This window comes from Brassica oleracea, chromosome C9 (genome assembly GCF_000695525.1).
Source record: "Brassica oleracea var. oleracea cultivar TO1000 chromosome C9, BOL, whole genome shotgun sequence".
Taxonomy (NCBI): domain Eukaryota; kingdom Viridiplantae; phylum Streptophyta; class Magnoliopsida; order Brassicales; family Brassicaceae; genus Brassica; species Brassica oleracea.
This window is the reverse complement of record NC_027756.1, coordinates 40,757,761-40,771,306: the sequence shown is the minus strand read 5'-3', so window position 1 is coordinate 40,771,306 and position 13,546 is coordinate 40,757,761. Positions and strand designations below refer to the sequence as shown.

General features: G+C 38.5%; 2 protein-coding genes across 2 annotated transcripts; both read left to right on the top strand.

Annotated features, from left to right (window-relative positions):
- Positions 1-4,370: 4,370 nt before the first annotated feature.
- On the top strand, positions 4,371-5,568 carry LOC106315012 (putative F-box protein At5g66830). The gene is given in 2 exon segments (XM_013752795.1): positions 4,371-4,598; positions 4,600-5,568. Coding segments are annotated over 2 exon segments (1,197 nt in total).
- A 3,501-nt stretch (positions 5,569-9,069) lies between these two features.
- On the top strand, positions 9,070-13,461 carry LOC106319268 (bifunctional dethiobiotin synthetase/7,8-diamino-pelargonic acid aminotransferase, mitochondrial). Its single transcript, XM_013757549.1, has 14 exons — positions 9,070-9,855; positions 9,943-10,113; positions 10,189-10,450; positions 10,571-10,651; positions 10,781-10,901; positions 10,976-11,124; positions 11,337-11,431; positions 11,699-11,811; positions 11,902-12,048; positions 12,140-12,273; positions 12,374-12,505; positions 12,600-12,734; positions 12,896-13,008; positions 13,102-13,461. The coding sequence occupies exons 1-14, from the start codon at positions 9,161-9,163 to the stop codon at positions 13,274-13,276; spliced, it is 2,523 nt and encodes an 840-aa protein (XP_013613003.1). The 5' UTR covers positions 9,070-9,160; the 3' UTR covers positions 13,277-13,461.
- The last annotated feature ends 85 nt before the right edge of the window (positions 13,462-13,546 follow it).

Here is a 13,546-nt window from a genome sequence, read left to right as displayed (position 1 = left end):
AGAGGTTTTAATGAGGCAACATTAGCATGTTACAAATCCTATATGGTTATGGTATCCAAGGGGGAGTGTTATGAATCATGAAGTGGATGGTCCATAATCTAGACCATACAAGTTCAAGACTAGAGTCCATTGGGGGTTTACATCCAGCCACATGGAAGACCCATTCAACCTTAGTCTTTATGAGTTTGACCATGTCATTATGTAGAGTATCTTTGTAATCAATTCTCCCTTTGACTCCACCTTGTATAAACCACTATATATAGTGGTGTAAGCAATAAGAAATATACAACACATTCTCACAAATCTTCTCTCAAATCTTAACAAAAAGTGTTTACTATACACATAAATAATCACATGTAGATAAAAATTTAATTTTTCAAAAAAACATTTAAGCTTTCCAAAATCTAACCCTAAGAATACATACAATACTACAACATATGTTGTCAAACCCTAGACCAAAGAATATCATGATTCACTACTTTCACTCATTTATGTTGAAAACAATTCAATTTTATTATATCTTAATTTATATCACTTAAAAATGTTTATAATTGCATGATTTTAATTTTTCACTTATCAAAATATTTTTTACAAAATTTATAAATTGTTTTTAAGATCAATTATACCAGACGACTTCCGTGGACGTCGTCCAGAAGACTTGAGAGAATCTCAGAAGACTCAGAAGACTTAGCGGGGATATATTCGTAAAAATGAGTTCTGTTTTTTTGTTTTGTCACAAGGGGGGGGCTGTAATTTCAAAAGGCTTTTGAGTTACTTTTGCATTTGATTCAAGTTTGGGTATACTTTTGCAATCAAAATCAAGTTTTGAGTCATATTTGGTAAATCCCCTAAATATTAATTATGAAGTATTTGATACAAAACTACTTCAAATAAATAATTTAAATACTTTAAAGACATGTAATCAATAATTTCATATAAAACATGTAACTGTCGCCTAGTAATTTTTTGAACATTAAACCACACCGACACAAATATGGTTTTCATGTTAACTTTACATCTATTTTCTGTTGCTTGTCCAAGACTCAATATGTTATGCTTAAGGTTGGGTATGTAATATATGTCTTTGAGTGCCTTCTTCTCTCCAATCTTGCATACAAAGGCAACCACACATTTTCCTACAAAGTCGATACACGGACCATCTCCAAAATTCACATTCTCTTTGGTGTTTAGATTCAAACTCGAAAAGAACTTCTTGTTTTCTGTCATGTGATTGCTCACTCTATTATCCAAATACCAAACACTTACATTGCCTTTGTCGATATCAAAATTCTTCGGAATCACCTTGTCTTCATTCAAGATCACCACCTCGTGTACATAAAGGGCGTCAGCCTCATGTGTCTCCTTTAGGTTGGTTTACTGACTCTTTATTGATTTATCGGGACAAACAGTTGCATAATGACACGACTTGTCACATCTCCAACTTATCACCTTTGAACGATCCTTCTTCTAGTTTTTGTCATGTGACACATGATTTTGGTTGTTGAACCGATCTCGACCTCTGCCTCTACTATTCCGTCCTCTACCTCTACCATGGAAAATTTCATAGTTCCTCTGACTATGCTGGTCGTTATTCCAAAACATGAGCTTCCCTTGGTCTTCTTTCTGCGTTTCTTCTCCTACAAGCTCCCCATACGCTGTAAGCCTTACAACTGTCCTCAAAACTCGTGGAGTTGAGGTCTAAGACTTGCTCAAGTGACGGTACGATCTGGATGTACTTGTGTCTCAGAAGACCATTCAAGAACGTCTTAACCATCTTGGATTCTTCTATGTTTTCTCCAAACGAGGCTGCTTTGGAAGATATGCATGATATCTTCTCCGTAAAGTCATCGACCGTATCTTTATCATCTATCTTCAACCTATCAAACTCCGTCATCAGCATGTGAAGTCTCGCCTCCCTTACACGATCATCTCCAAGACGTCGTGACTTGATAGCGTTTCAGATCTCTTTTGATGCAGTTTGTTTTCCCACCTGGAGAATCAACATTTTCGGAACATATTACAACAAAAGAGCAGTCGCAACATCGTTCGTATTTTGATTATCTGAATTGTGTTACACACTTCATGAAAATGAAGCATAACCTTCATCCTCATCAACCAAACTATATAGTTTGTCGATGACAGCATTGGACAATGGATGGATGCGGATACAAAGTCCTTCGTGCGTGATGCAGCTCTAGTCACGTCCACCATCTTGCTTTCATGATCTTCTTCACAATCACCAGGATCGAAGCTTCAACTTAAGATTAGATTGAGTCTACAACATGGTTCTGATACCAATTCAAATCTCTAGAAAGACAAAGAATTATAAGAACAATTTTTCTTATTTGTTTTAGAAATTTATCAAAAATAAAACTGTCAATGTTTCTCTTAGATCTTACGGAACAATTTTCCATTAGATCTATATTTATAGTGAAAGACAATTCCCTATAAATGTGAAATATGGAAACACAAATATAATTTAAATAGAAAATTTACTTTTCCTATTCTAGATTTTCTTTTTGCGTAACATTTATTAATATGCTAACTTTCTATAAGTCTTGGAATTATCCAACATAAAAATATACTCCTTCCGTTCCTAAAAGATCTATGTTTTAGAATTTTCACACTTTTTAATAAAACATATTAAAACTTAGCTATAAATGCATATTTTTTTGTAATTTTATATTTCCTATATTTTAAAACCAATAAGATTTTAAGAAATACAATTAATGTTTTTGAACTTCACAATTTTTCATTATTAGTTGACAAAAATTACATTGAAAATATGAAATATGTATATTTTTGAAACAAAAGTTTTCTCTATAATATGAATTTTTTAGGAATGGAGGGAGTAGTATTTTTGCATTAATGCATAAGTTGCTAATTCTTTATGGACTGGCATATACTATCAATTTAGAAAGATGAGAGTGAAAACCTTACCCGAACGAGAATGACGAAAGAGATAAGAAAGAAGCCGTGTAGATTATTGTCGGTTTAGGACCATTGCACGCGCATTGAACACGAGGAAATATGATTGGTTTACTCGGAATGAAACTGTGCTTCCCTTTATGGATAAAGTCATGTGCTTATGCGACTTTTTCATGTTAAGAAAGAAAGAAAAGTAAGGGCAGGATTATCGGAGCATATAAGTGGGGTTTTTAAGTTGGGGATCCCACGTTTTATGTTAAAAATGGTGATAGAAGAAGTTAGATAAGGATCGATTTTGGTGCAATTCTTGAACTGTTCGCAGGCCCCATTGATACGTGGCGACCCGCGATTGGTTCGATTTTTAAATTTTTTTTTTTAATCAGCAAAAAAAAAAAAAAAAAAAATTAAAAATTGACCTATAAATCCGTGTAGCGATAATCATGGTCTAACGTGGATGGCATGAAACTTTATACTATATAATTGAGGAGGCTACAGTTCACATATCATTACAGGAACAAATTCCAAGAAAATAGAACGATTGCACATATAACGAATAGTATCAATCTCAAATAAATCAGTACATTCCATTGTTGTGGTTCTATACTGTATTTACTAGGATGAATACTTAATGATTGAATACGTTGGCTAACTTTAGAAAACTGAGTAAAAAACTAGTCTTATTTAAAGGGTAACCAATAACCCTTACCTAAATATAGAAGAGTTGTTCACGTCTCTAATGTCTCTTAGGGTATGACTGGTTTTCCCGTTACCATCCGCAAACCCAGTTTTTGCGGTTGGTAGCGGTTGTTGGCATTTGGCAACAATCGCTCAAACCGCTCAAACCATTCCAAACCGCTTCAAACCGTTCTAAACCTCATAAATTCAAAAGCTGGTTCCAGTTAGCGTTTGCGGTTGCGGGCGGTTGTGGAAGGATAAATTTTTTTCTTTTTTTTTAAACAATATAAATATAAATATAAAAATATTCAATAAAAATTTTAAATTGATATTATAAAAATACTAAAATATATCTAGTATACTTTAATTAATATTATAAAATTTTAAAATAAAAATATATTCTATAATTTTTAAAAATTTAAAACTATAACTTTCTAAATATAATTTTTATATTTATTATAATATTATGATTTTTAATATTTTTATAATTATATAAAATGTAAATATTGTTGAATTTATTATTTAACTGTTGATGTATTTGGTAGTTAACCAGTCATAAGTATCCCGCAAATGCACCAATTTCTAACCGCAAAACCATTCGTACAAATCTCTTAAAACCGCTAGAAACCGCAACCACCTGCATCCACAAACTCCCGCAACCGCTGCGTTTGAACCAGCCAGGCCCCAAGAGATGAGAGTTAGCTCCTTTATATACTTTCTCCAATAGAAAGAAAACAAAAACCATATATTCTCCCATATTCCGCCTGATGGCCTCTCATGTTGTCTCTGCTATGGCAGTCACTCCATCAGGACCAAAAAGAAATCTCCATTGCTGGTCTGAGCTTCCTCTAGATCTCATGCGATTGGTCTTCGAGCGCCTTGGATTTGCTGATTTCGAACGAGCTAAATCCATTTGTCCATCATGGCGATCCGCTTCGAGACAATCTAAGCCAAACAATCAAATCCCTTGGATGTTTCTAATCCCCAAGGACAAGAAACTACGGTCTCCTGTTCAATCCTGAAGAAAAAGACAAGGTTTACAAAACTCAAGATGCCGGCAACGACTTGGGAAAGAGTTCTTGTGTGGCGACTTATGGAAGCTGGCTTTTGTTGATAACTTATACTGAGGAGGTTTATCTATATAATCCATATATTTTAAATCTTTTAATAGGCGAGAGGATCAATGTACCGAGTTTTGAATCAAATTATGGGCTCATCTCTCCGGTGTTGTGGATAGACGAGAAAACAAAAGATTACCTTGTTATAGTGATGTTTGATGAAGAAAATGCGGTTTCTATCAAGAAAGGAGATAGCTCGTGGAAACCAATCACCCAGTTGTCATTGTCATCTATCGAGGATTGTTTTAACATGATATACAAGGATCACAAGCTTTATTTTCTCAATTATTATAAACTCACAATTTTTGATTTTTCTGGACATGTTCCCTTGCAAGTTTTCAAAATCAGCGTACGTGGATGCGTAAAAAGAGCGGTAGGTGGAGCCATTAGACTTCCTGGGACCATTCCATGCAAACGCTACTGGGCTTGTTATAAGAATAATATGGTAGTCACTGTAGATGGGGATGTCTTAATTGTTAATAGCATGCGAGAGGGTATGTCCTACATATGGAACTTTAAAATCTACAAGATGGGTTCATCGATGGGGAGAAAGTGGGAGGAAGTTGTTTCTTTGGGAGACGAGGCGATTCTTTTGGAGTTAGGTATCACAGTGCTTGCCAAAGACATGGAAGGAATCAAGAGAAATTCGATCTACTTCAATGGTTCTGATTTAGTAAATCCATATGACAAAAATGATGTTTTCATATTCAATCTTGATTCAAAGAAAGTTGAACACCCGCATCAATTTGTTTGTTCGTCCGTTTTATGCTCTAATGCAAGATGGTTCTTACCAAGTTTCAAACGTGAATGCTTAATCATTGTAAACATATGGAGAGCCTCTTATTAGATTTCTATCTGGAAATTGTTCATGTTAGAGTCTATATAGCCCTATTAGGTGCTAAATATATGTGTTATTGCACATTTGGAGGTGATACGCCTAATTTGTGAACCCCACTTTTTAGAGGAATAAAAGGTAATGACATTCACCAAGAATTTGAACATGTGTGGAAAGCTTCCTATTAGGTGTTAAACATATGGAACATATAGAGAGTTTCCTATTAGCTTTGTATTTGAAAATTGTTCATGTCAAAGTCTATGTAGTCCTATTAGGTGTTCAACATATGTGTTATCACACATTTAGAGGTGTTATGTCTAAGTTGTGAACCCCATTTTTTAGAGTACTAAAAAATAATAACAATCACCAAGAATTTGATCATGTATGGAAAGTTTCATGTTAGGCGTTAAACATATGGAACATATGAAGAACTTCCTATTAGCTTCCTATTTTGGAAATTCTTCATGTTAGAGTCTATGTAGTCCTATTAGGTGTTAAACATATGTGTTATCGCACATTTAGAGGTGATACGCCTAAGTTGCAAACCCCACCCTTTAGAGTAATAGAAGTTAATGACATTCACCAAGAATTTAATCATGTATGGAAAGCTTCATGTTATGTGTTAAACATATGGAACATGTGAAGAGCTTCATATTAACTTCTTATTTGTAAATTGTTCATGTTAGTGTCTTTGTAGTCCTATTAGGTGTTAAACATATGTGTTACGCCTAACTTGGGAACCCCACTTTTTAGTGTAATAAAAGCCAATAAGATTTACCAACAATTTCATCAGTTATGTCTGGATTTTGGTATGCGGGATCACCTTGGGAGGCATGTGTCGTCAGTATTTTAGATGCTACATATCTTATTAACATGTAGTTATAAGTGTTAGAGATTAAAATTACAAAATACTTAGATTATACAAGTAGACGTCCAGTTAAAAGAAGCATTAGACTATTGATAATTATAGGGTTAGCGTCTAATAAAAAAGTTGCAATCTAATTTCGGGGTCAGAATAAAAAATACCAAATAACAACTAAGAATTAGAATAGGTTCATCAATGATTTCTCAGATGGTGGATTTCCCACATGATATTGTTCGCAAATAACCTTTGGGATCAAGAGCTTCAAGAATGGATTTGATTCTCTTCGGTTTGTGGTATGTTTTTATTCTTTGACTAATGGATTCTTCACCGTAGTGAATATGTGTCCCGGCAGCTGAATTGCTTCTATCTTTCTTTTTGGTAAAATGTAAAGATATTATTACCAATTTTCGTTTTTGACAGAATTACAGAGAATAACGCGAAGCAGAGAACAAGAAAAAAAACTAAACAACGACTCAATATAGAAGCAAAAGCCAGACAAACACACTACCACAACTGCAGTCTCGGAGACGAATAATCCGCACCAACAATTTGCCGCAAAAAGATGAACCAAGTTCAACCGAGAGTCGGAACCCGGTAATTTTGGCCTCCCCGATGAATCCACTCTTAAAGATAATGGCCCACCTGAGAACAGCTCGCCGATAGCGTCAAATCACCTGACCACAAAACAAACAGCAACAGCAGCGACCTAACAAAACTTCAACAACCAAACCGAGCTTTTATTTTGCCCGGATGCGACCTGTACATGGTGCCGATCCGAGGAAAACAGGCCGCAACCTCTGTACTCCATAATCTGAGCCCAACCTGCACAAAATTGCCTCGCACACCACCACAAGAAGCTCAAGTAAGCCCATGTAGTGTTGGGATGTGAGCGAAGACCAGTAGTGCTGGGATGTGAGCGAAGCCCGGACGCAAGCTGTGACAGTCAAAGACACGAGAACCATCACACGTCCGTAGCCGTCAGAGAACCGACGAACTGAAACTGGAGCTGCTAAAGCCATCGCTTGCACCAGCAAGTATGGAATGAAGAACAAGGCTAATTCCCAACCGAAACCCACTGAATTCGACAACACTACAAGAGGTGCCGACTTCGGATTGAATCAAGCCGGAAAAACAGATCATGAACTGCGAAGAGGAGGTTCGAAGTGAGGAGGAAGAGCACACGGCCACTGAGACGGCATAGACGACCATCCTTTAAACCGTGAGCTAGACCTTGCGCGAGCCAGCCACTGAGCTTGAGCACCAACCCTACTGCGTGTTCAAACCCACAACCCGCCGCCGTGGTAGAAGGATCCACCGGCACACACCACGCCAATAGAAAGAGAACCCAAGCTCGACGAAACAACGAGAGCCGAGAAGCTCGATCCCGAGCCGAACGACCCCTTGGACCTGTAGCGGCGAATCGCCATTGACCCGGAGAGGCCACGCCGACCCTCCCACTCGAAGACAGAAGGAAGCTAGACGAGATCGAACCGTGAAAAATCGATCTCGAACCAACCCAAAAAACCGACTACAGCCACCACCAAACTTTCAACCCACTCGCCGAAGCCACAGAGAGACGGAGAGACACCGGAGAAGAAGCGCCTCTGCAGAGGAGCACTCACCGGCGTCAGACCCTAGCCCATGACTCCGTGCATATCGAAGGTAAGAAGATTGATGAAGCGGCGGCAGCAAAGCGAGAAGGGCAATAGAAGGAGGGCCCTCCGGACGCCGGTACGCGCCGTCCTAGCTCTGGAGAAATCAGATCTCACTGAGTCGTCTTCAAGAGATAAGGTGGAGAGAGAGTCCCTCAAATTGCTTCTATCTTGCATAAAAAGAGCTTTCTGTAATATATTACTTTCACCAAGATTTAGTTTAACGCATTAACATTTTAAAGATGTACTAAGCTTAAAACTTACTGTAATTGGGTCTTTTGGGTCTTCTCAGCGCTTCAACAACTTTCGTTGGAGAGGTAAAAAATAAATTTCTTCTCTCTCGCTAGCTTCCGAATTTTTTTTTTTACATATATCAGAACATAAAGAAAATAATGGTGACACAGAGAATATCAGCTATGGACAAAAGAGGATAACAATTCTTACACCATATCTTGAGTGAGATATATTTATAGGAAACTAGCTTAGTATGATAAATTCAGGAATATAGGAAAGGGAACAGTTCTCAAGACAGTGAACAGATAGTTATCCAAATATGTATAAAAACCTTAATTTCTCAAATATTTTTAAAAACTTAAAAAGTAAACAAAAATACTCAAAATATATAAATTATTCAAAAATCTAATCAAAAACTAATTAAACTATCTAAACTAACTAAAAATATTTAAAATATACTAAAAATTCTTTAAAATATTTTAAATATATAAATTACCTTCATATATATAAAAATATTAACATGTTTAACTTATTTCAGATATATTTGAATTTCGGTTCGGTTCGGGTTATACCCTAAATCCAACATACCAATATCTTAAATCCTATTCGGATATTTTTTTATAATAGTTTGAGTGCGGTGGGGATTTCTGTTTGGAGTAAAAAGGTCTAGGCTAGCATAAACTAAAAGTAATTTTTTTGAAAAAATCATGTATACCGAACCGGACCACAGAATTATATGTCCGTCCACCCACCCTAGTTTTGATTCCGCGAGGGGAGCGAGAAAGAAAGGAGTAACCATAAAACAAGAAAAGAGTTTAGCTCCTTCCTCTCCTCTCCCCGCTTCCCACCGATAATGTCGCCGGTAACAGCCACACTCCTCCGCCACCGTCTCCGCCACTTACGCCACCAGATCAGGCTCAACTCCACCTCCGTTTCTCCTCCTCCTCCCCATTTCAATCTCCCCCTCAACCACCCTACCTACTTAATCTGGTCGGCCAACACTTCCCTCGGCAAAACCCTCGTCTCCACCGGCATCGCCGCCTCCTTCCTCCTTCAACAACCTTCCTCCTCTCCCCCCGCCGCATATTTCACAAAACTCCTCTACTTGAAACCTATCCAGACCGGCTTCCCTACCGACTCCGACTCTCGCTTCGTCTTCTCCAAGCTCGACTCCCTCTCCCTCCGTCGCCGGATTCCTCTCTCCATCTCCAACTCCGTCCTCCGTTCCTCGCTCCCCGTAGCGGAATCCATGAGGCGGAGCCTCAAAGTCAGCGAGAGCGGGATGTGCGATCTGAACTTCTCCGAGGAGAAGACTGTCACCGGCGCGCCGGAGCTTCTGTGCAAGACGCTGTATGCCTGGGAGGCTGCTATCTCTCCACATTTAGCGGCGGAGAGGGAACACGCAACGGTTGAGGACTCCGTCGTGTTAAAGATGGTGGAGCAAGAGATGGAATGTGGAGGTCAAACAAATGTTCTATGTTTGGTGGAGACAGCCGGTGGAGTTGCTAGTCCGGGACCGTCGGGGACTCTTCAGTGCGATCTCTACAGGTTAACACTTTATCTTCTTCTCCTTTGAGATTACATTTAACATAGTAGTTAAAAATGTGCTTAATATCTTATCTTTTTGAAGTTTAGGCCTTTTAGATTACCTGGGATTCTCGTCGGAGACGGTAGGCTCGGTGGTATCTCCGGAACTATTGCTGCTTATGAGAGTCTAAAACTTCGAGGATACGACGTTGCTGCTGTTGTTTTTGAGGATCACGGACTTGTCAATGAAGTTCCGTTAAATTCATATCTAAGAAACAAGTAACTTCCTGTGCCTTTACTGGTTTAGTTGCTTTCACGTTTTCTTATTATTGTTTGAACATTTTTGGATGGTAGGGTGCCTGTGCTTGTGCTTCCACCTGTTCCCAAGGACCCTTCGGATGATCTTATTGAATGGTTTGTTGAATCCGATGGTGTGTTTAAGGCTTTGAAGGAGGTAATGGTATCAGTTTATTTGGAGAGAGTGGAGAGGTTAAACGGCATGGCGAAGCAAGCAGGGGAGGTTTTCTGGTGGCCGTTTACTCAGCATAAACTTGTGCCTGAAGACAATGTGACGGTCATAGACTCCCGATGTGGTGAAAACTTTTCAATATACAAGGTTTATATGAGAATGTCCTTTAGTATAGTCCTAAGCAAGCTGGTGGCATAATGGTTTCAGATATCTACTTCTAGAATTTGCTGCAAGTAATGAGACTTGTGACTTTCATCATATTTTCAGGCTTCCGGTGACACTTCTATTACCCAGCAATTTGACGCTTGTGCAAGCTGGTGGACACAGGGGCCAGATCCTGCTCTCCAGGTCATCTGTGGCCACTGTTCTCTAAGTTTTAGGATAACTATCATTCCCTATCGCGAATCTTAATGCTTATCTTTCGTTGTGATGAATCTTCTGAAGTTTATTTTTGAACATTTGTTTAGGCTGTTTCAGGCTGAGCTTGCTAGAGAGATGGGTTACACTGCTGCTAGGTTCGGGCATGTTATGTTCCCTGAGAATGTATATGAACCTGCCTTGAAATGTGCTGAGCTCTTATTAGATGGAGTGGGAAAAGGTTTTGAAGCTTGTTCTGTCACATTGTTTGTATTTTCAAACATTGAGGGAGGGCTAATTAGTTTTTGCATGCAGGCTGGGCTTCTCGAGTATACTTCTCGGATAATGGATCCACAGCAATCGAAATTGCCCTGAAGATGGCATTTCGTAAGTTCTGTGTTGATCATGAGACCCTATTGAGTCTTTCTGAGGATGCGGAAGAGAAGAAGCATGTTGATGTTAAGGTACAATCATCTTGCTAGTGCTCAACGATACTAAGACACTTTACTGTACCTGTTATTGAACAATTGTTGCCACTGTGATGCTTACTAAGATTCAAGGTTTGCCCCTTTCGTGGCAGTTCAACTTCTTACATATGCATGTTTATCTTCATTTATGTGGTTGTGTCATTTGTCTTTTAGGTTCTAAAGTTAAACTTTGATGTGTTCTAATATAGGTCCTAGCTCTTCGAGGGTCTTACCATGGGGATACTTTAGGAGCGATGGAAGCACAAGCACCATCACCTTACACAGGCTTTCTCCAGCAGCCATGGTAATGAATTTATTAATGTCGTCATGATTCTTACTTGACCATTTCTGTAGAATTTTGCTTCCAATATTCTTAAGCATCTTCTGCATAGCAACCAGCCCATAGTGTTGCTTAGATAGAGGTGTCATTCCTTATGGATGAATCAGATTACATCTGTAAACTCAGCTTCTTTTTTTCCATATCTTACGCACCCACCAGAATTGTCTTCTGCGAGTATTTATAATATTATACACTTATTCTCAGCTTTCCCTGTTATCTATTGCATTGTAGGTATACTGGAAGAGGCCTGTTTCTGGACCCTCCTACTGTCTTTATCTCCAATGGAGCATGGAATCTCTCTCTCCCTGAAAGTTTTCCTCAAACTGCTTCGGAAGAATCTGGAAGTAAAAACACCCTTTCTTCCTTATGTCATCCAACAGTTCCTACTATTTTCCCTTTAGCTGTATAACTTAGTACTCCCAAACTCTTAACAGCCTTCACCACTCGTGATGAGATATTTGACAAGAGTAGAGACACATCAGCTCTTGCGACAATCTATTCAGCATACGTGTCAGAGCAGTTACAAGAGTATTCCGAAAGTTCACAATCCGCCCACGTTGGAGCACTGATAATAGAACCAGGTATGTTAGTATGTTCATCAGTATGAATTTAAATAGTTCAGTAAGGTTTAGCATCCCTGGTCTTTAATGAATGTGGCAATTTTATCGTTAGTGATTCATGGTGCTGGGGGAATGCACATGGTTGATCCGCTTTTCCAACGAGTTCTGGTCCATGAGTGCCGTAATAGAAAAATTCCAGTAATTTTCGATGAAGTGTTCACAGGTTTCTGGCGTCTTGGAGTAGAGGTAGTATACTGTTACTTGATTTGATGTCATCTTGTTATAGATTTTCTATTACCATATTCCCTTTAACATTCTGCTGACAAGTGACCATGAATTTACCTAGACTACTGCTGACCTTCTCGGTTGCAAACCGGACATAGCTTGCTTCGCCAAATTGCTGACTGGTGGAATGATTCCTTTGGCTGTCACTCTTGCCACAGATGCTGTATTCGATTCATTCTCTGGAGATTCAAAGGTAATAAAACGAAAGTTGAAGAAGGCTCGCTCTTATCAAAAGCTGATTTTGATCCTTGCTTGAAACCATCTAACTTTCTTTATTGGTTGTATAGCTTAAAGCCCTGCTTCATGGTCACTCATACTCAGCTCATGCTATGGGTTGCGCAACCGCAGCTAAAGCCATCGAATGGTTCAAAGATCCAGAGACTAACCATAACATCGATTCACAAAGAGGAACCTTAAGAGAGGTACTAGGACATTCCTATTCTTTAATTAACATAATACTATATTACTTGAAATCTTGACACAAAGTATGGCATATGATCAAAATGTGTAGTCAATAGCAACGTCTTTAAATGATTTTTGCTAAAATAAATGGTTCTTGATCGTACACATTTTTGTTTTGCAGCTGTGGGACGAAGAAGTGGTGCTACAAATATCATCCCACTGTGCAGTTGAAAGGGTGGTTGTATTAGGAACCCTTTTCGCTCTAGAACTTAAAGTAGATGCTTCCAATTCCGGGCAAGCTCTCAAATGACATTATTATCCTTGTTCTCTTGAAAGTTTTTATGTTATCTTCGTTGTATTGAACAATCCTACTTTGGCATGTCTCAGGTATGCTTCCTTGTACGCAAAGTCCCTTCTAGAGATGCTCCGGGAAGACGGTATTTTCACGCGCCCTCTTGGAAACGTTGTATACCTCATGTGTGGCCCTTGCACGTCGCCGGAGATTTGCCACCGGTTGCTCGCTAAGCTTCTCAAAAGGCTCGGAGAATTCAATAGAGCATAAAAACCCAAAACCATCTCTCCATGCTAGCTAGCTAGCTATTTGTTGTATTATTTTTGTCAAACATACTCTGTATTTGTTTCAAATTAAAGTACTTTTGGACTTGGGAGTCTGAAATATTTAGTGGTAGGTAGATTAGATCATCACGAGATGTATGTATGGTTTATGGAAATTAAATAATTTTATAATCGAAAAAGCTAAATACACAGTGTATATATATAAGAAAAAAGTGGCTTTGGGAAAAGTGTATCCCAATACTAAAAGCAGCATATG